Here is a 22,756-nt window from a genome sequence, read left to right as displayed (position 1 = left end):
GCCAGGGTGTGGTGATGGCTTGGCTCAGTTTAACAAACCCTCTTAGCTGTGTGAAGGAAAATTCATTTTCTGGTCAGAACTGCCTTAAATATAATCCAGATTTTAAGAAATAGTAATGTAGATCATGGCTGAAATTCACCGAATCGTGAACTTTTAAAGGGTGAATTTTATGGTTGGTGAATTATATCACAATTTAAAGCAATTGTATCAATCAAATGAACAAAAATTGGCCAAACTAACCAGAGTTTACTTTCGCCCTGGTATACTCCTAAAAGCCCCGTCTTCAAATATAGTCACATTGAGGGTAGGGCTTCAGCATATGACTTTTAGGGGAACACAATTCAGTCCATAAGCATCCCATTTCCACTTACAAAAAAAAAAATATTTTGTGGTCCTGAATATCAAACTCAGGGCCTTGTGCATGCTAGGCACCATTTTATCTCTCTCTCTATCTATCTGTTTATTGATTCTGGGGATTGAACCCTGGGCCTCATAATTACATGCTAGGAAAGTACTCTATCACTGTGCTACACGCCCCACCCCCCACCCTCCCAAGCCCTTTTTAAATTTTAAGACTGAGTCTCACTAGGTTTGCCCAGGCTGGCCTTCAACTTGTGCAACTTGTGATTCTCCTACCTCAGCCTTCCAAGTAGCTGAGATTTCAGGCATGTAATCAGGCCCATCTTCTGTTTCCACTAGGGAAATTAACTGCAATCCTGGGTAATCAGTTTAACCAATACTAACCAGACTCATGAAAGATTTTGTTGCTGTGGAAAAAGTTTAATGTTTGACAGATATGATGTTTTAGGGTAACATATGAACACAACCCCACCCCAGCTGTTCAACTTATTATCTGTTTATTGAGTCCTTGCTGTATAAGCAGTCCTATGCTATGTGTTGCAGGTTGGGTTTAGTCTTCTCAGACTGCTGTAACAAAGCACCATAGACTGGGTAGCCACTGAAACAACAGAAGAGTTCTGAAGACTAGAAATCCAGGATCAAGTTGCCAGCAGAGTTGGCATTTTGGAAAGCTCTTCTGGTTTACACTTGGCTGCCTTCTTGCTGAGTCTTCACAGAATGCAGAGAACATGCTCTGGAGTCTCTTCCTTTTCTAATTAGGGCACCAACTCTATGTGATTGGGGTCCATCCTTATGACCTCAGTTCCACCTCCTCACAGGACCTATCTCCAAGTAAAGTTCCATTAGAGATTAGGACTTCAACATAGGAATTTGGGGAGGGGGAGAAGACAGACATTCAGTCCATAACAAGCCTTAAAAAATGTAGGCTGGTGGGGCAGGGGTTGTGGCTTAGCGGTAAAGCACTTGCCTAGCATGCGTGAAACACTGGGTTCGATACCCGGCACCACATGAAAAAAAAAATAATAAAATGAAGGTATTGTGTCCAAATATTTTAAAAAAATTATATATGTAGGCTGGCATCTGCTTTCCTGGGACTCAGGTTCTGTAGTGGAGGAGTGTCAGCTGTGTGGGCGGCACCACACCACTAATGAGAAGTTCCAGCAGCAAGGCGCAGATGAGGGCAGGTCGGCTGAGCGGCTGAGCCCTGAGCACAATGATGGGTGTGTAGTTTACACCTTGTGTAAGTGACAATGCCTTACTTTATAATAGAGCTTTATGGTTTATAAAGCACTTTTGTACCTACTACCTCCCAACACTGTGAGGATATGTTTTTATTATTGTCATTGAACAGATGAGGAAATTGGCTCTGTGAATATAATGACTTCATGGGTCACAAAGTTGCTAAGTGCGAGTCACTGAGTCCTAAATGTTACCTGTCTCAAAAAAAAAAAAAAAAAGGAAAACATGCACACACACACACACACACACACACACACACATACACACACATATTTTTTTGTTGTTATTACTGGGGTTTAAACCTAGAGGTGCTTTTCCACTGAGCTTTTATTTTTTATTTTGAGACAGGGTCTTAAGTTGCTCAGAGTGGCCTCCAATTTGCAGTCCCCCTGAGGTGCTGGGCTTGTAAGTGTGCACCACTGAGCCTAGCTCAAGAAAGGATTCTTAAATTCTGTCAGAGATCTGCCCCCGTGCCTTACCACTTCCATGTAATAATTTAAAAATCTACATATTTAGTCTTGAACTCTCTTCCAAGCTGCTGACTACACATAAAGCCGTCTGGGAGAAGATGCATCTAGCTGTTACAGAAATTCAGTTTCTGTTACAACCTCAAGCCTTTCAGCATTTGGATGAAACTTGTCCCTGTCTGCTGACACTCCTTCATCTTCCAGAGGATCAGTCACCCTGGGGGTGTGTCTCATCTCAGGATGAGAGATACGCTGCTTCAGAGTCAGTTGTGGGACTATTAAAATACCCTTCCCCAATTTTATACCAGAACTGACTCTAAACCAGGCATGGTGGCGCATGCCTATAATCTGAGCAAATCAGGAGGCTGAGGCAGGAGGATCACAAGTTCAAAGCCAGCCTCAGCAATTTAGTGAGACCCTAAGTAACTTAGTGAAACCCTGTCTCAAAATAAAAAATAAAAAGGGATGGGGATGTCTCTCAGGGGCTAAGTGCCTGTGTGTTTAATCCTTGGTACTAAAACAAACAACAGCACTACCACCACCACCAACAACAACAACAACAAAACAACAAAACAGAAACTGACTCTAGGATGCTCACTAAATGTTTTTTTTTTTTTTTTTGGTAGAGGGGCACTCTACCACTGCTCCCCACCTCCCCCCCCCTTTTTTTTTCTTTTGAGACAGGGTCTTTCCAAGTTGCTTCAGGGAATTATTACCATTAGCCTGTCTGGCTCCTGACGAACTAGCAGAAGCCCACAACCCACCCGGTGAGTTCTCCTCTGTTGCAGACCCAACCCTTTTCCCAGACTGTAATTTGGCCAGGTAAAGAAGCTGAACCTGCAACACAGGAAAACTCATCCAGTAGTTCCCATCTCCCTGGTCCAGACCTCAGACACTTGGACTGGGGATATGTGCTGTGAGTAGCCAAGTTAAGGAGTAGAGTTAGGCATGATTCACTGTCCCACAATTGTTAATCTTCACATATAATGTGGAGGAATTGCTGGCATCATATATTTTATGATGGTTACATTTCTAATTTCTGCCTATAAGCTAAAGGTAGAGTGAATAACTTGCTTTTTTTTTTTTTTTTTTTGGTAGAGGGGCACTCTGTCACTGAGCTACATCTGCATTCCCAGCACCCTCTGCTCCCCACCTCCCCCCTTTTTTTTTTCTTTTGAGACGGGGTCTTGCCAAGTTGCTGAGACTAAATTGCCCTCCTCCTGCCTCAGCCTCCTGGGTTGCTGGCATGTACCACCATACTCAGCTAATAACTTGCTTTTGACTCAAAAGAAGATTATGCTTTGGGACAGAAAAAAGAGTCCAGGAAGCAGATTTGACCCAAGAAAAAGTGTTGACCCAGGGGGCTGAGCATGTGTCCCCTGGCTGCATCCTTAGTTGGGCCTGTTTACTCCATGCTTCCATCACAAGTTTCTCTGGGAGTGGGGTGGTCTGCCTTGGTCATTTAGAGCATCCCCAGTGAGGTCTCTCCATTGTACCCCCTTGTGGAATGGAGCTCACAAATGGCCTACTTGTCTTCTTAAGTGACCAATGGAACTCTTATTCGATGGTTTTCAAAATTCTATACACATGAGACTCATCTGGCGAGTTTATTAAAGAGACAGATTCTTGGCCTCACCCTCAGAGGTTGTGATTCACCTCCTTAGTTGTGGGGCCGAGGAATTTGCATTTTCAAAAGCTCCCTGGCTGGTCCTGATGCAGGTGGCGGAAGACCTTCCTTGAGAAATGCTTCGGTCTGCAGTGTCTGCCCTCGTGCGAGTTTGGGCAGACTCTCGGGATTAGTTGGGGTTCTCCAACAAGTTGGGGCAATTGGCAAGCAGGTGAACCCTTGTCTAGTTTATCTCCTGAAAGATTTTTGTTTCCCAAAAACCTTATAAGAGGGCAGAAGTCACACTTGCCTGGATCACCCACCTCCACCTTCGCTGTGCCTGGCCCAAAGACTAAATTACTTTCTGAGTCCCCATCCTAATCCATCTTAGAAGGAAGGTCTCTGCTGGTTTCCAACCTGAATTATCCATATCAATATGGAACGGTGATCAGGTTCCCAGAGAAGGAAGCCAGCTTCCAAGTTCCTGTCCTCTCTGATGGGTAATTTAGGGCAACCCCACGTGAGCACCAGATTGTGACCATGGAAAGGGACTGCCCACTTACCCAGAGTTGGGGCAGTTGCTGCTCTGCTTAAACCCAGGATAGGCACTCCTTCCACCTTACCCCAGCCCTGCTCCTCTCCCAGAGGAGTTGCTTATACCCCAAGACTCATCTCTAGCAGCCAATCTCACCACAGAGGGTCTTTCTTTTTTCCTCAATACTGGGATTGAGCCCAGGGGTGCTTTACCATTGAGCTACATCCCCAGCACTTTTTCCTTCTTTCTTCCTTTTCTTTTTTGAGATAGGATCTTGCTAAATGACTGAGGCTGGCCTCAGAAACTTAAGTAAGGCCCCAAGCAACTTAGCTAGATGCTGCCTCAATGTAAAAAATAAAAAGAGCCTGGGGTGAAGTGGGAGGAGCTCCCCTGGGTCCAATTCCCAGTGCCAAGAGAAAAAAAAATCAAATGTTTCTTTAATTAAAAAAAAATCAAATATTTCTGGTAGGAGCCATCTCTCTCAAGAGGCCCCTAGACTCAGAGATTTGCTGCCTTAGGTATAAACTCCAAATTCCAGATCCCCTTACATTCATGAATCAGTGACAGAGGTAGCCTGGTACTCGCTGGCTTATGGGAAGCGGAGTATTACCCCAGCCAGCTTTAATAGGTCCTTAGCCTCAGTAGGGTGCTATGGAGAGTGTCGGACAGTCAGAGAGACCTGGATTCAGATATCTGCTCTGTGAATTCTGGCAAGGCATGTGACTTCTCTAAGCTTGGTGTTCTTATCTATAAAATAGGGTATTAGGATGCTGCTACAGACTTTATTATGTTCTTCCATCACCACCATCAAATTCACCTGTTGAAGACCTAATCCCTAATGTAGTGATGTTTGGAGACGGGGCTTTTGAGAGATAACTAGTTTAGATGAGGTTATGAGGTGGGGCCCTCATGATGGGATTCGTGCCCTCATGAGATACCAGAGTGCCCCATTTCCAAGTCTGAAAGAGACCCTCACTAGAACCTGACCACACTGTAACCCTGATCTTGGATTCCAGACTGTGAGAAAATCAAATTCTGTTGGCTTAAGCCATGTATATTTCATTATGGCATCTCAAAATGACTGAGACGTGTGAATCATGGTAAAAATAAGCAGGGGGTTCTGTGCACCTTCTTTTACCTCTCTTTGCTCAAAAAACCATTGAGATTCTTGTGTAGGTCTCCTAAAATCCTAGAGCCACTAGGATATTTCTATAAGCCAGGAAAAGAGCCCTCACTAGAACCTAACCATGCTGGTACCTTGATCTTGGACTTCCAACTTGCAAGTTCAAGAATCCATTCGGAAGCCCAAGATAATTTGTTTTTGGTTTATCTGCTTCCAAGTATTTAATCCAAAAAGAAGGCAGTTAGGGCCTCATTTTTGAAAATTTTTCCTAGTATTTATGAAATGTCTCCTGTGTACTTGCCCTGTGCTGACTGCTCTGGGTGGAGGGAGCGCTGGCTGAAGGCCAGAATGCACCTCCTGTAGCGTAAAAGATGACTGCATTTTGCTTTGAATGTAGTAAGTTATTAAAAGGCTGTTCTCTTTAATGAAAAGGAGGAGAAGGCCAAAGGGCAACCATTAAATCAGAAAGTTTAAGGGCTAGCAGTCCTCTGACTCAGCTCACCGTCCCCCTCCTTGTTCCCTGAGGAACATTGGTTTCATCCAAGAGGTAAAAATCACTTCCTATCCAATAAAACATTGAGGGCTGGTTATGGCCAAAGGTGTGCTCAGGTGCTGAGGTGGCTTCCTCTGGCTGGGCAGGGCTTCTGGAGGAGGTGGTGGCAAGTTGGAGAGGGCATCCAGGCCCTAGGTGGACATGTGTGGGGTGGGAGGTAGAGGGCTGTTCAAGTTGCTATAACTAGCTTAGTATTACCAGGCTCAGACACTTCCTGTGACTTCCAACCCTTACAGCCAACTGCCTGTCCCTCTTCTCTTGGACAGTGCTTCAAGAGGTCCTTAAGATATTTCAAAACTGAGCTGGGCAAAGTGGTGCACATCTTTAATCCCAGTGATTCAGGAGGCTGAGGCAAGAGGATCACAAGTTCAAGACCAACATCAGCAACTTAGTGAGGCCCTAAGCAACTTAGTGAGACTAGACTCTGTCTCAAAATAAAAAATAAAAAGGTCTGGGGATGTGGCTCAGTGGTAATGTGCCTCTGGGTTTAATCTCCAGTACAAAAAAAGAAAAGAAAAGAAAAGAAAAAAGATCTGAAGCTAAACTCATGACCTGTCCCACAAATTGGTTCCCTTTTCTTGCACATTATTTCACTTAATTCAGAGAATGTGTTTGACATCTGTATTAGTCAGTTTTATATCACTGAATACCTGAGACAATTGGCTTAATAAGAGAAAAGGTGTATTTAGTTGGCTACTTAGTTTTGGCACTGGGAATTGAAGCCAGGGGTTAGGGTTGGTTTGAGGTCAGCCTCTGCAATCCAGTGACCCCACGGAAACCTGGAAGACCCTGTCCAAAATAAAACTATAAAAATGTCTAGGGATGTGATTCAGTGGTGAAGGGGCAAAATCATCTCAGGACTTGAGTATTGAAGTTTCGTTCACTGATTTGTTCCTTCATTCTCACATTCGGCAACTTATTGAGCACCCACTGTGTGCCAGACACTATTCTAGGTGCTGGGAATGCAACAGTGAATAAGATAAATAAATATCTAGCTCTCTTGGACCCAATAATTTAGGGCAGGAAGACAAACATTTAGCACACCTAATGACAGGTAGTCAAACATGCTGTGGAGAAAATTAAAGCAGTTTGAGGGGAAGAGAATAGTAGATGCTGTTTCATAGAGGATGCTTAACACCTAGAAGGAGAGTGTTCCCAACAGAAGGGTCAGTGGTTCGAAGGTTCTCAGGCAGGGTCTTGATAATGAGTTCAAAAGAGCAAAGAGACTGGTGTGGTTGGCCCTGGAGCCCTGGGAGGTGAGGAAAGGGCAGCCCAGGGGCTCTACCACTCAGCTACATCTCCAGCCCCTGGCTGACTTTCTTTATTTTTATTTTATTTTTTATTTTTTGGTTTAGTACTAGGGGATTGAACTCAGGGGCACTCAACCACTCTAAGCCACATTCCCAGCCTTTTTTTTTGTATTTTATTTAGAGTCAGGGTATCGCTGAGTTACTTCTAAAGGATCATTGCACCTAGCAGGGTCTTGCCACACCCAGCCCCTAACTTACTTTCAAAAGATCACTGAGTGAAGAATAGGTTCCGAGCCAGGCGCAGTGGCACATGCCTGTAATCTCAGCAGCTTGGGAGTCTGAGGCAGGAGCATTGCAAGTTCATAAGCCATTCTCAGCAACTTAGCAAGGCCCTAAGCAACTTAGTGACACCCTGTCTCAAAATTTAAAAGGGGATGTGGGTGGTGGGTATGTAGCTCAGTGGTCAAGAGCTTCTGAGTTGAATCCCTGGTACCAAAAAAGATTTAGATGCAAAAGTGGAAGAAGAGAAGCTAGTAGAGGTGGAAGATGGATGGCCTGGGGTGATAGTGGAGAGGGGATGTGATTGATTTTGTGTGTTTAGAAGCAGCATGATGGTTATGGGTGGATCATGACCTAAGGACTATTTTATAGGGAAGTGGGGGCATGGGGAACAGTGTAGATTCCCTGGTGGAGTCCCTGAGGGACCTGAGGCCAGGGGCACACTGCTGGCATCGGAGACAGTTCAACTGAGGTTTCTTTTCCTGTGCTTTACTTCAGACACAGGGTTTAGACTGGCTGACCCTCCCAGATACCCTGGATGCAGGATGGAGCTGAGTGCCCTGCCCGCCATGACCAGGAGTGGCCCCTTGCATTTGATGCCTTTCCCTGCAGGAAGAGTCATGGGAAATAAAGTGTCAAACAGTGTTTCCTGTGCACAGACCTTGCCTGGGCTGCAGTCTGTCCCCAGCTCTGCTGCTGCTGCGGTTCTGTGGCATTGCCTCTACCCACGCACAGCGCACAGAGCACAGTGTCTCTGACTCCTCTCTCCCCACATTGTTTCAGAATACAAGTCCCTCGATGAGTGTGAGGAGCTGGTGATCAATACTACAGCAACAATCAACAATTTGTCTTTCTACCAAGTGAAGAATTCCATAATCCAAGACAAAAAGCTATCTATTGCTCAATGTAAGGTTCAGAGTTGTTTTTGGATGGTTTTGATTTTATTAACTAAACACAGAACTGGAGGCATTACTATTTTCTGACGTCCAAATGTCTTAGAGCTTGATTTGACTCTTAAAAAATTAAAATGTGGGGGGAAATTAGTTTCTTAGTTCTTGCTGAAATCTCTTAAAGTTTGTATTTTATTATCATTTTTTTAAAGAGAGAGCATTGTTTTAATATTTATTTTTCAGTTTTCGGTGGACATAACATCTTTATTTTTATTTTATGTGGTGCTGAGGATCAAACCCAGTGCCCCGCGCATGCCAGGCAAGTGCGTTACCACTTGAGCCACATCCCCAGCCCCTTTTATTATCATTTTTAAGTTCTCAGTATTTAGTATGAGATTGGTCTCCATTAGCCTTTACATTAAAACTTAAATGAATTGATTTTATTTTTCTGGTCACCAAATCCAGTGCTCTTAAACCTTCTTGTGAGTAACAACATGGATGGAATCCTGGAAGCTGTGCGTGTTTTTGGAAATCTCTCCCAAGACCACGACATCTGTGATTTCATTGTGCAGAACAATGGTAAGTTAATGACACGTCAATTCATAAGCACACACTTCTGCCAATTAGCAGCTAAATGGTTTCAATGGGATACATGTTTCTGCTTTGAGACATGTAAAGCTCTAAATCCTGTCCGGCATGTGAGGTGCTCAGCTCAGGAAGCTGGGATGGACCTAGGCAGTGTTCCCCTCTCCCTTGTGAGTAGCCTTCAAGTGCTGACATGGGAAGGGCAATGTGTTTAATGAAAATAAATCAGCCACACTCACCATTTCTTCCCATAGGGACAGGTTCAAGAGACATTTTCCTTAATGCACTAGAATGTCTATTACATTTTGCTTATAATTGAAAAAAAAAATGGAAACAACCCAAATGTCCACCAGCAGCCAAGAGGATAAATACAATATAGATCACTTAAACACTTAAACAGGAGCAAAAAGCTAGTGATAATAGGATATACAGAGAATAATGCCACCGATATAAGTTTTAAACATGCAAAACTCTCTTGGGTATTGCTTATGTATATGTATTCATGTAATAATGATATAAAGCATAAATGGTGTTTGGAAATGACAAATTCCATATTTAAGACAGAATTTACCTTTGGAGAGGGGATGAGATGTCCAAAGACATAAAGCTGGATCTGTATAATGTTTTATTTATTTATTTTAGTTGACAAATAAGAGTTGTATATACTTATGGTGTACAACATGTTTCAAATGTAATGTTCTATTTCTTAAACTAGGTGGGTGGCATGTACCCAAGTGTTTATACTAACCGTCTTCTTTGTATATCTCACATACTCCATGCAAGAATAATTTAAAAAATCTAATTATCCATATTCATGATAGAAAATTTAGATAATGCAAATTTTATAAAAAGCATCAGCAGCAGCCGCCTCAAACTGTCACCCATCGCCATATATCACTGCCCCACAGATAACTGCTAACATTTTGGTGTGCGTTCTTTGGGACCCTCGTGTATGTGATGTAGCCTTTGACACGCTCATTGCTCCACCCAGTCAGTAGGGCTGAGGCCAGAACAAAGCAGAACCTCACAGGTGTACTGTAAAGTAGGAGCAGGTGGAGCACACCACGTATCCACTCCCCCCGAAATCTTTGCTAATCCCCACAGGGGACCAGAACGCAGGACAAGCAGTTCCCAGTTTCATTTCCTAGGAAGACGGGAACACAAATCCACCAGGGCCAGAGCCTGTCCTGCCCTAAGATGTCCCTACAGTGAAAGCCCTGCCTTGTCATAGGTGGGTTTCCAGTAGTCGAAGCATCTTTTCTTATACGTGGCCCTGGGGACGCATCAGGGAACTTCTGGTCAGAAACGGACTCTGTTTAAAGAGTTGCTCCTGGAGGTTCAAAATTCTGTTCAGGTTGGGCGCATGCCTGTAATCCCAGCGGCTTGGGAGGCCAAGGCAGGAAGATTGGGAGTTCAAAGCCAGCGCAATTTATGGAGACCTTAAGCAGCTCAGAGACACCCTGTCTCTAAATAAAATACAAAAAGGGCTGGGGATGTGGCTTAGTGCATAAGCGCCCCTGGGTTCAATCCCCGGTATCAAAAAAAAAAAAAAAAAGTATCTTCAGAATAACCCAAAGTAGAAATGATGTCACAGGTTCCCTCTTTTTCACCAGAAGGGAACCTATCACAACTGGGACAGGGAGCTGCTACCTGGGTCAGTTCTAGTGGTTTAGGTCCAGGGAAGCTGGGGAGCAGGCTTCAGGGTGGTGAGTGTTGGGGAACCCACTGCTGGAAGATGAATACAGACTTAGGAAGAATGAGGGGATCTGGCTCAGTGGTAGGGCACTTGCCCAGCATGCATGCACAAGGCCTGACTTTGATCCTCAGCATCATTAAAAAAAAAAAACAGAAGACTAAAAGACCAACAGGAAGAATGGGTTAAGCCCATAAGCCCACTCACAGGGGTTCTGGTTTCTTAAGCCATCCCACTGCGCTCCATGCCTGCCCTGTGCTGTGCTAAAACAAGATACAGCTGGGACCCCTGAGCTCTCTCCCATCTGCGTTTGTTCTCTGCCTTCCCAGTACATAAATTCATGATTGCGCTGCTGGATGCTAAGCATCAGGACATTTGCTTTTCTGCCTGTGGTGTTCTCCTCAATCTCACTGTGGATAAAGACAAGCGGGTCATCCTCAAAGAGGGAGGCGGCATTAAAAAGTAAGTTTTAAGGCATGGAATCCTGACTCAGATTCCGAAGACATAGTTTTCCTAGAGGCGTAAGTACCTCCTGTCATTCATTTGGGGCAAAGGTATTTCACATTTGGAAGCCCCAAGCTGGAGCTAACGAGAGATTTTGGTTCCATTGGACATTTGAAATAATTCCAAAGTGGGTTATCGTCAGACACAGTGGTGCACACCTGTAATCCCAGTACCCTGGGGAGTTGAGGCATGAGAGTTTCAAATTCAAGGTTAGCCTAGGCAATTTGGTGAGACCCTGTGTCAAAATTAAAAATAAAAAGCACTGGGGATGTAGCTCAGTTTTTTCCTAGCATGTGTGAGGCCCTGGATTCCATCACCCCTGATAAAAAAGGGAAAAAAAAGAAAAAAGGATATTGTTACTTTGTGGCTACTTAAATATGTAATAACTTCTGACTTACTAACTTCTCAATTTGACTTTTCATTAATTCAGGTTGGTGGATTGTTTAAGAGATTTTGGTCCTACTGATTGGCAGCTGGCCTGCTTGGTTTGCAAAACTTTATGGAACTTCAGTGAGAATATCACAAAGGCTTCATCGTGCTTTGGAGATGAAGACACCAACACACTCCTAGTCCTGTTGTCATCATTTTTAAGTAAGTGAGTATGTGAGTTTTATCAACGTGAGATAAGAAAAATGTTTTCTGTGACCTTTACGGGCAAAGATTGGTCTGCATTTGGGTGGCTGTTTTTCTATAAACAACCAGAGAATGTTAAAGATTATTATAATTTGGAAATATCTGGAAGAAGTTATTTACAAGTGTTACAGAAGGATTTTAACTCCTTGGATCCTGCCATGATTTATTCTGTGGACTTAAATTTTTTTTCTATAGGCTGCATAAATATCAGATCTCAGCATAATCCGGGCATGGTGGTGCATCCCTATTCTATTATCCCAGCAGCTTTCAAGGCTGAGGCAGGAGAATTGAAAGTTCAAGGCCAGCCTCAGCAACATAGCGAGGCCCTATCTCAAAAAATTAAAAGGGCTAGGGATGTGGCTCAATGGTAAAGCACTTCTGGGTCCATTCCCCAGCATCCTTCCCCCAATATATATTATATATATTTATGATCTCAGCCTAAATGTATCTGTTGTTTAAAAGTATGCAAACAATGTTGTAATTGAGAAAATGTGATTAAAAAGCTACTCTGAATTGTCAAGATTTTAAATGAATCTATACATTTTAATTAGAAACTATGCTAAAAATGTCATGTGGAGAAGGGTCTGTGAAACTATTTGGGGGTACAGTGGGGTCCAGGGCCATAAAAGGCAGATACTGAAATTTGTCAAATCAAAGAGGTTCATTTCTTATATTTAAACCTTTTTTATTTTTAGGATAATTTTTTTTTTCAACCTGAGTTTGATCTGGAATAAATGATTTGGGTCAGTAAACGAGTGATCCTTTTCCCCATTTGCAGGAACCATGCCCATTCTTGCCCAGCCTCTCTGCTGGATCTGTGAGGCTGTGTGGAATGAGTCAGAGCAGCAGGTTCAAATCCTCCTGTCTGGTTTGGGGATGACTGGACAAGAGGACCTCCCCTGGCCTGTCTTTATATCCCTAAAATGGAGGAGATGATAATACCTGCCTGCCCCAGGGAGTTAGTTGTGAGACTCAAACAAATATCCTGAGAGTACAGTGAAGGCCTGTAGTCAGACAGTTCTGAGTTTAAGTCCTTGTCCTCACAAATTTTTAAACCTTGGTTTTGCCTTTCTGAATTTATATTTTATCACCACTAACATGGGGGTGATCCATGGAGAGTCATTAGGGTTGTAAATGAGCAGATGTGTACCAAGAGCCTAATACCATGTCTGACACCTAGCAAGTCTTCAAAAGATGGCTAAAGTGCTTTATAAATGCTAAGTGTTGTAATGATATATTACTGAACAGGAACCAAGACCTAGGTGTTGTTCAAATAAACAGTTTTGCTAGGCTGTTGTGAAGTTTGCTTTTCCAGGTAAATACAATTTTGCATGTTTTTAAAATACTGATTAAGACCAATATAAGATTTTAAATGATTGAGATTCACAGTCTGCTTTGTGAAGGGTGCAGGAAGTAGAAGTGCATGCTCAGGTTGCCTTAATTCAGTTCTCAATAAGGACAGAATATTGAAATCAGCTGTGGAGTTAAAGAAAACACCCGCTGGGCCCATGCATGGCAATTCTGCTTCAGGAACTCTGGGGGGAGGCTGAGAATCTGTGGTTTATAAAGTTCTACAGGTGAGCCAATGTGATGGTGCTCCCCCGTAATCCCAGGCACTCGGGAGGCTGAAGCAAGGATCACAAGTTGGAAGCCAGCCTCAGCAATTTAGCTAGGCCCCAAACAATTCAGTAAGACCCTGTCTCAAAATAAAAATAAATAAATAAAAAGGGCTGGGGCTGTGTCTCAGTGGTTCATTGCCCCTAGGTTCAATCCTCAGTACAAAAATAAAATAAAATAAAATTCCATAGGTGAGTCTGATATGCAGCCAGGTTAGTGAGGAGGTTAAGGAAATGATGCACAGGGAGAAGGAAGCAGGAAACAAATACTGCCTAAGCCTCCAGGAGAAGCTCTCAGGAGCCAGAGTCCCCAGAGGCCCTGCAGTGGCAGTGCCCCCTTTCTGGAGACCCAGCTCTGCTCTCTCCCTTCCCCGCCTCTCAATCCCTCCAGACTCCTGCTTGGTCACGGCTGGCACCTCAAGCTTCCCCAGGCCATACTTGTATGCATCTCCCGTGTCTCCCCTGTGGTTTGCACGCTTTTCTGTCTCCCACTCCGGGAGATGTGACTGGCTCAGTGAGTCATTCTCCTGTGGTGTAAAGGCTGCTGCCTCTGTGACAGGCTATCATGACTTCCTTTGTTACTTCAGCCTGGGTGATCAGCTATGAAAAGCAGAGGATGAGACCACAGGGCATGAAGACCCATCAGAAGAGGGCGTGGGTGTGGCCAGCTTCTCCGGAGGAGGCAGTAACCTGGAGGCTTCCCTGTAGCTGGCCTGCTGCCTCCCATCCCTTCTCAACTTTGTCTTGCGGCCACATTGGGCTTGAACGCGTTTCTTCAGCCTCTGGCCTCTGTGCATGCCCTATACCCTGCATGGCTGTGCAGACGCTGCTGCCCTTGCAGGCCCTAATAGCTTATGAGGCCCAGGGCCATAGTCTCCCCATGGGAATCTGCATTCCTTTCAGAGCAGTTAATGAGCCCTGTGGTTTCTCCTGTATTCTCGTTTTTGTGTTTGTTTCCTCATTCCAACTGAACCACTTTGGGAAAGGATAGTCCCTCCTATGAAGTAGGTGCTAGGTACATGCTTGTGGACTGGCTAGCGGTAGTGGTATATCTTTGTTGTAATAGCGATCTTGGCTTTCGGGTTTGGTGGAGAGGGTTGGGGTTCTATTTGATGTACTGGGGATGGAACCCAGGACCTTGTGCACACTAGGCAAGAGCTCCACCCCTGGGCTGTGCCCCCAGCACTCAGAGTGCTGTATACTTTTAAAAGCATGCTCATTTGTCCTCACAAGATGTTTCTGAGGTTTACTGACAGATGAGGGAAGTCGGTCTAGAAGGCTTAGGTGACTTACCTAAGATTATATTGGAGTGAAGCTAGGACTTTTCCTGAGACATTAAACATGTGGCCTTGTTTTTCTGCCGTCCCATTATATAGTACACCCCGACTCCACCCCATCCCATGGAAGGAGATTGCATATGGATAACAAAAATAAACACAGTTTGATCAGGGAGCCAAGTCACCGGACAAAGCATGACAGTTCTCAGGGTGACCAAGAGCTCTTCTTATGAATTATGAGGCCTGAGCCCTGGGGGCTATGTAGTTTATGCTGCTTCTTGGCTTTTTTTTGTAAGCCATTACTTCTGACAGGGTCATGGCTGTGTCTGGCTAGTTGGGCATCAGCAAGTGAAATGTGATGGGGTGAAAGCATACTTGAATTCAATTCTTTTGCAAAGATAGTTTCAAAAACAGGCTATTTGGGGGCTGGGTTTGTGACTCAGTGTAGAGCACTTGCCTAGCACGCCTGAAGCACTGGGTTCAATCCTCAGCACCACATAAAATAAAGGTTATCGTGTCCACCTATTGAAAACAGGATGAACTGTTAAATCACAAAAGCCATGTTGAGGTAAAAGTGCTGTTTTTGAAAAGAATGGCCAGGCAACTGACACAGTCATCAAAGTTACCTAACTTTCTTGCTGTGGGACTAGGAAAAAGAGTAATAGTCTTCCACAGCGGTTGAAATGTTGATAGCAGTTCTGAAAAGAAGCTTAAAAATGTATCATCTAAAAATTCCTGGTAAATCACAGTCACTTCTTCTAAACTCATTGTTGGTGTTTATCTGGGCCATCTCAATGATAGGCCCTGGCTCTCTAGAACATAACAAACTCCTCAGGAAGTTGACAGGTGGAGATGGGATTATTGTTGCAAATGTACAGAACACTGGGTCATTGTGTGCTCCTTATAAGGTGCATGGAACCTGGCACTCAGGTTTTGTGACAATCGTGGAATGGGACCCAACCTTCCAATTGGAGGATCATATTGCTGGGCCTATGCCAAAGACCCAGTAGGTGCTTCTAGAACGGTGAGGACTGTGCCTTAAGAGAGATTGAGCAGGGCAGTGACAGATCCCGCAAACAACTAGCTGTGCTAAAAAGCAGATGAGGAGTAGGGGAATTTCATTTATGCTATAGGACACTTGAACTGTAATGATACTTGTGTTATAATGATTACTAGCAGCTTTATTGTTTTGAGTACTGGGGATTGAATCCAGGGGTGCTTTATCACTGAACTACATCCTCAGCTCTTTTCAATTAAAAAAAAAATTTTTTTTTGAGACAGGCTCTCCCTAAGTTGTTTAGGGTCTCACTAAGTTGCTGGCCTCGAACTTGCAATCCTCTTGCCTCAACTTCCCAAGTTGCTGGGATTACATATGTGCACCACTGAGCATAGCTTCTTTGAGTCTTTTGATACTTTCTAATACCTTTTCCCAAATTTTAATATTTTGAAATGTTCAGTACACAAAGAAAGCTTAAGAATCATTGTCTATCTGAATCAGTGCTTCTTCACATTGTGAGTTATGAAATTAACTTAGTTGGTTGTAACCAACCTAAACAATGAAGTAGTAAAGAAAGAAAATATTAGAATTTATTCTATGTAGTAAGGGTAAGTAGTCTTATCATTTGTTTATTTATATGTGAATGTCCAAATGTATATATATAGTCATGATGTAAAATGTTATTTCTTAACTGTGAATCACAGTAAGTTTGAAAATCATAGATCTACATTTTAATCATCACTTTGCTGCTCTTTATAGTACAAGTTCAAAATTTTAATACCCAGGATAATATGATACTTTTTTATATATTTGCTAGTATTTGAAACTTCAGACTGTGTTTCTCTTGCTTGTAGCTATTGGCTAAATGTATTATCTTGTCTAACCCAAATTGTAATAAAGATGATCTGAGTATGGAGTAACTGATTTCTGTATAGGCTGGACCTTAAGGAAAGTAACAGTCTTAACATTAGATTAAAAGGGGAAAAAAAGAGGGTTGGGTTGTGGTTCAGCGGTAGAGCGCTTGCCTAGCACGTGTGAAGCACTGTATTCAATTCTCAGCACAGCATATAAATAAATTAATTAAAAGCCCATCAACAGCTAAAAAAAAATTTAAAGAAAAAGAAAAGAAATTGCTAGATGCACACACATATACACACACACCTGTGATCCAGCTTCAGGAATCGAAGACAGAAGGATTCCAGCCTGGGCAATTGAGTGAAAGCCTGTCTTAAATTAAGGAATAAAAAGGGCTGAGGGGTGTCACTCAGTGGTAGAGAACCCCTGGGTTCATCCCTAGCACTGCAAAACAAATAAAAAACGAAACAAACAACAACAATCCAAAAATTAACAGATTTCACCAAAACTATCAAATCCAAGCAAAGCCTTGGGCAGAGGAAGGGACTACCAAATTCTTGGGCCACAGTGCTCACCCCTAAACAGCCTGGGAAAGAAGGGCACAAAACAAGAGTATTATTTTCTTAACAAATATTTAGTGCTCAGAAAATCTAGAAAAGAATGCACAGAAGCTGATCTAGATACCCAAAGTCACGTTGCATCTAGCAGGCTCTTCTCACTGGGAAAGAGCAGAACAGGAAGGGCTTTGAAGACATCACTGTTTTTTCTTCCCATCAAGGCCCTAGTTATCTCATGGGTGGGGAGAGTCAGGTTTGCTTACAGGGTCTCCATGGAGTGCCTTGCTGAAGTGTTTATGCCTGCTCGGAGCTTATCTCAGAGCTGCATAGCTGTCCACTTGTAGCAGGGGAGGAGGGGAAGGTACATACTGGGATTCTACAGTCCCTTATCTTATGCTGGGTGGTGGCAATAATCTCTTAGTGCCAAAGTACACACTGAGCATACACAAATATCCAGTGTAGAAAATCTGATGTAAATAGTAATGAAGGATTTTTAAAATACAGTTTTAATTGGCCCTATGGAAAAAAATGTTTGCAAACTGTGCAAGTAGCAACATTTATGGTTTTTTTTGGAACTTTGTGGTTGCTATTTAAGAAGTCTGCCCATCTTCTGACTGCAAGCCAGCATAGAATCTTGAATGGTCATTCACTTTCCTCCTTGGGTTGGATATATTTATGATGTTCATCGAATTCAGGGTGCCTTTGCATTAAGAATAAAGTTGTAATTTTGCATTTTATTTTTACTAGTGCTTTTCCACATTATCCATGGTTTTGCTTGGGTATGATATTCTTTCTTAAAGTACCCCAATTTTCAGTTATTGGGGAGTGTGAGGATGGATTGTTTTTTCAAAGAAATATATCCCAGCTGCTTTGAAGTCAGCAAAGTTCTAATTTTCTGTAAAGTTTATTTTTGCTATGACCTGGGTCTCACAGATGGCTAGGCAAATGCTCTATTACTGACTTCCATTTCAAACCCTTCAGGAAAGTTGTTGTTGTTGTTGTTATTTTATACCAGCGACTGAACCCAGGGGCACTTTTACTACTGAGCTATACCCCAATCCTTTTTATTTTTTTGAGACAGAGTCTTGCTAAGTTGCCAAGGCTGGCCTTGTTGAACTTGTGATCCTCCTGCATCAGCCTCCTGAGTAATTTTGATTATGGGTGTGCTCCACGGCCTTCATAAAAATTTAAAGTGTCAATTTCAACTGGCCTACTTTCCTAACATTTCCTGACTCATTTTATATCTATCAATTATTGAAATAATTAACTTTCTAATGTGCATGTAAGGAAGAAATCTTACTTTGTTTATTCTGATAAATTGTGATCTGACTTTTGGATGCAAATTTATGTAAAAAAAATTTAGTTGAGAAAAGAGCTCAGTTTAATCTTTTTTTTTTAGAAAATTGTTGCCCATTTAAATTAAAAGACTAAAATATACTTGTTTTTAAATATTTGTAAAGAACAATGGAGAGTAAAGAACTTTTCCTGTTTAAAAAAAAAGCCTTTTCTGCTGAGTGCAGTGGTACACACCTGTGGTTCTAGCTGCTCTACAGGCTAAGATGGGAGAGCACTTGAGCCCAGGAGTGCCATACCAGCTTGGGCAACAGAACAAGACCCTGTCTTAAAAAAGAGACAAACAGGGCTGAAGTTGTGGCTCAGCAGTAGAGTGCTTGCCTAGCATGTGCGAGGGACTGGATTCAACCCTCAGCACCACATAAAAATAAACAAATAAAATAAAGGTATATTGTGCCCAACTATAACTAAAAAAAAATTGAAAAAAAGTACAAACAAAAAATCTTATCTAGTGTCATGTTGTTATTAATGGTGACCCAAGATGAGTTTAATTCATGTCATCAAAAATTCAACTCTTTTCAAGAGGATTACATTTTCAAATAATTGCTTTAATTCTCATTTTTCTGATACAGATGAAGAACTAGCACTGGATGGCAGTTTTGACCAAGACCTAAAAAACTATCACAAACTCCACTGGGAAACAGAATTCAAACCCGTGGCACAGCAGCTTCTAAACCGAATTCAGAGTCACCACACCTTCCTGGAGCCCTTGCCTGTTCCCTCTTTCTAACACGACACAGATTAACAAGAGAAAAACAGGAAGTCAGGTCTCCCTCATTCTTAAGAAGTGGTAACAACTGTGAACATTTTTCAGTATTAACAAATATCGAATGTTTTTTCAAATACCAATTTTAATGAGTAGCCTGAACATTTTAGAAAGAAATAAGCATTTCCTCTTGTTAGGTATTATAAAAAAAATTCATATACATGTTATATTTTCTGCTATGAGAAATGTGAGATGAAAAATATATGCATTTTTAAGTAAATAATTTTTTCTTCTCTATTAAAAAATTTAGTGCTAGTCTTAAGATCCCAATTTAACAATTTTGGAATTCCAGTGCTCACCAGTTCATTAAGTTAAATGGACTAGGCAATGGAGATTGTTAAATTTTGTCTATGAAAAGAATAGTGGTCAACATGAATGGAACATGTTATCATAGAAAGCATCTGTACTAATTTTTAGTATGTCTAAAAATAAATTTTCTGATTAGGTACCAGTATTTTTCTGTCCTCATATTAAGAGAAGGAATAAATAGGAAAAGCAGAGAATATTGCTTTGAACCATCTACTCTTTAGTAAATAAGTAAACTAGAGGAAAAAAGAATATTTTTCTCTTTTCATTTGAAATAAAATGATTTGATTAGACACTACTTGTAACTCTGTGTCTAGAGAGTGGATAGAATGCATTAGAATGAGTGCAGGCTTAGGTTTATGACAGTCCTATTTGAATCCTAGCACTCCCAGGCTAGCTGTGTGGACCTTGGGCAAGTAAGTTAATTTCTTGGGTTTACATTCTAAATTAAGAACAATATCTATTTAAAGTACAGTTTAGAATAGACCATCAAGTGGGACAATTGCCCAGTCCAGTGCACAATTTGCAGTAGGTGCTCACTAAGTTACAACATTATCATGGCAATTAGTCTGCCATTCTTTGTATGATAAATTTGACCTTTGAATAAATGACTAAAAGACAAGTTGAGATTACTATTGTTATCCTGTACTAGCAAAATGAAGATATGGAAATAAAAATAAGGTTACTACTATTGGACAAAACATATCATCTCTCACTTTAAAAGTAACCACGGGATGAAGGGCAGCCATTCCAGGGGGGATGGGCTGTCAAGTCTATTAGGATATTCAGAAGCAAATAGACTTTGCAAGGGTGAGTTATCTGAGACTCATCCCTGGTTAGGGCACAGCAAGATCATGCAGGGACATTCACTTTGTCCATAATCCATTAGGACATGCTAAAAGATCCAGTTTGATAGATGAAATCAGCTTTTTTTTTCTCTCTCTCTCCAAAAATGTCTAAGGATTTGTCTTGTGTTATTCATAGCAAGCTATGTAGTCTACTTTCAGTGAGAAAAAACCAAACTCCTCCCCACCGAAAAACTACTCCTTCTTCAGTATGCATAACATCACGGTGGGAGATCATTATACTTGTTCTCCTCCACACTAAACCCATCCCCATCAGACTTATGCAAGTTGGGCCATTTGGAACTACTTACTTGCTTTTTTTTTTTTTTTTTAAGAAAAATGTGGTTAAAAACAAAACATGTAATGTAGAATTTACCATCTTAAGTAAAGCATCAGAGTACTTTGAAGTGTACAATTCAGTTGTGTGAAGTAGATTCATGTTGTTCTGCAACAGATCTTTAGAATTTTTTCATTTCATAAAGCGCAACTCTCCACCCATTAAACTCCCTGTACTACTTCTTCTCCTAGCACCCACCATTCTGCTTTCTGAGTCTATGAATTCGACTACTTTAGTTATCTCATATAGTGGAACCATATGGAATTCGTCTTTTTGTGACTAGATTATTTCACTCACTATAATGTCCTCAAGGTTCATCCATGTTATTGTATGTAATAGGATCCACCATCCTGATCCCCTGCTTTCTAAAAAAAAAAAAAAAAATTGGGTACTGGGGACTGAAACAGGCTGCGCAGCACTTTATTGCTGAGTTACGTCCCCATTTATTTTTGTTGATTTTGAGACAGGGTCTTGTTAAGTTGCCCAGGCTAAATTTGAGCTTGTGATCCTCCTGCCTCAGCCTTCCAAGTAGCTGGGATTACAGGTGTATGACAGCATTTCCTTCCTTTTTAATTAAGGCTGAATATTATTTCATTGTATGTATATATCACATTTTGTTCACCCATCCATCTGTCAGTGGAAATTTGGGTTGCTTCCATATCCTGGCTAATGTGAATAATGTAGCTATGAATATTTCTTTGAGATTTTGCTTTCAGTTCTCTTGTATATATGCCTTCTAGCTGAATCCTCATGTAGTAGGTATAATCTCTCTCTCTCTCTCTCTCTCTCTCTCTCTCTCTGACACAAATCTCATTCATGAGGGCTCTGCCTTCATGACATAATTACTTCCCAAAGACTCCTTAGGGTTTCAACATATGAATTTTGATGTGATACAAACGTTCAGTCCCTAGTGAGTAGAATTGCTGGATCATATAGTAATTCCATTTTTAATTTTTGAGGAAGCTCCATACTGCTGTCATAGTGGCAATACTATTTTACATTTTCACCAAGAGTGTACAGGGCTTCTGGTTTCTCTCCATCTACATCAATGGGTTACTTTTCCTTTTCTTTTTTTTTTATAGCAGCCGTCTTAATGGGTATGATGTGATAGCTCATTCTGGTATTGATTTGTGTTTCTCTTATAATTAATCACATTCAGCATCTTTTCATATTTTTTTTTTGTTTTCTGGCCATTTAGGTATTATCTTTGGAGAAGTGTCTATTCAAACCTTTGCCCATTTTTATATTGGATTATTTTTGTTGTTGATGAGTTGTAGTCCTATATATTCAGGGTGTTAACTTAGATATATTATTTGCAAGTATTTTCTCCCATTCCATACGTTGTGTTTTTTACTCTGTTAATTGTGTCCTTTGCATAGAAGTCAGAAGTTTTTAAGTGTAATATAATTCCATTTGTGCTGAGAGCCAAAGCCGAGTCGGAATGGCGCATGGCATTTTTGCCAGAACGGAGTGGTTGAGAGGTGATGCCAGCAAGCCATTGAGATGATGGTAATGGTTATGTTAAGCTGTGTATTCAATTGTATATTAGACCCCTGCTGTCCACCCTGCTACTTTGGAGTTCGTCCCTGTCCCCCACCCTTCCCAGAGAGTTCCCATTGGTTGGGGAAGTGTGGGAGGAGGGATTTCCGGAGGAGGGATTTCCGGAGGAAGGATTTCCGGTTGGTGGTTCCGGGAGGAGCTGTATTCGGTAGAGGAGCGTGTGTGGAGTGTGCTGGTGGAGTTCCTGCTTCAGTGGCTCATGATTTGTGCCCAGCCAGACTGCGGCACATTTGTTTGTTTCTTGTTTTGTTGCATGTGCTTTTGGTGTCATGTCCAAGAAGAATCATTGCCAAATCCAGTGTTGTGAAAAATTTCCCCCATTTTCTTCTAAGAGTTTTATAAATTTAGGTATGTCACTTTTGCTTTGTTTACTTTTGCAGTACTAGGGATTGAGCCCAGTGGTGCTCTACCAGTGAGTTATATCCCCAGCCCACTTTTTATTTTTGAGACTGTGGGTCTTGTTAAATTGCCTAGGTTGGCCTTAAACCTGAAATCCTCCTTCCTCAGCCTGCAGAGTAGATGGGATTACAGATGTGGCCACCATACCCGCTCCTCTTTCATTTCTAATTT

At 41.9% G+C, this 22,756-nt stretch overlaps 1 protein-coding gene across 5 annotated transcripts in view; it reads left to right on the top strand.

The window, feature by feature from the left end:
* Armc2 (armadillo repeat containing 2) overlaps nt 1-20,066 on the top strand; it is a 117,208-nt gene extending 97,142 nt beyond the window's left edge. For all 5 annotated transcript variants that reach the window (XM_005330148.5, XM_040283181.2, XM_005330149.5 and 2 more), the window contains 5 exons: nt 8,196-8,318; nt 8,768-8,881; nt 10,910-11,042; nt 11,515-11,675; nt 18,945-20,066. In XM_005330148.5, coding sequence (XP_005330205.2) covers nt 8,196-8,318; nt 8,768-8,881; nt 10,910-11,042; nt 11,515-11,675; nt 18,945-19,102 — 689 coding nt within the window. In that variant the 3' untranslated portion in view covers nt 19,103-20,066. The remainder of the gene's footprint in view (nt 1-8,195; nt 8,319-8,767; nt 8,882-10,909; nt 11,043-11,514; nt 11,676-18,944) is intronic.
* The last annotated feature ends 2,690 nt before the right edge of the window (nt 20,067-22,756 follow it).

Source organism: Ictidomys tridecemlineatus, chromosome 8, assembly GCF_052094955.1.
Source record: "Ictidomys tridecemlineatus isolate mIctTri1 chromosome 8, mIctTri1.hap1, whole genome shotgun sequence".
Taxonomy (NCBI): Eukaryota; Metazoa; Chordata; class Mammalia; order Rodentia; family Sciuridae; genus Ictidomys; species Ictidomys tridecemlineatus.
Note: the sequence above shows the minus strand (reverse complement) of the source record. Positions and strands in the feature narration are given on the sequence as shown.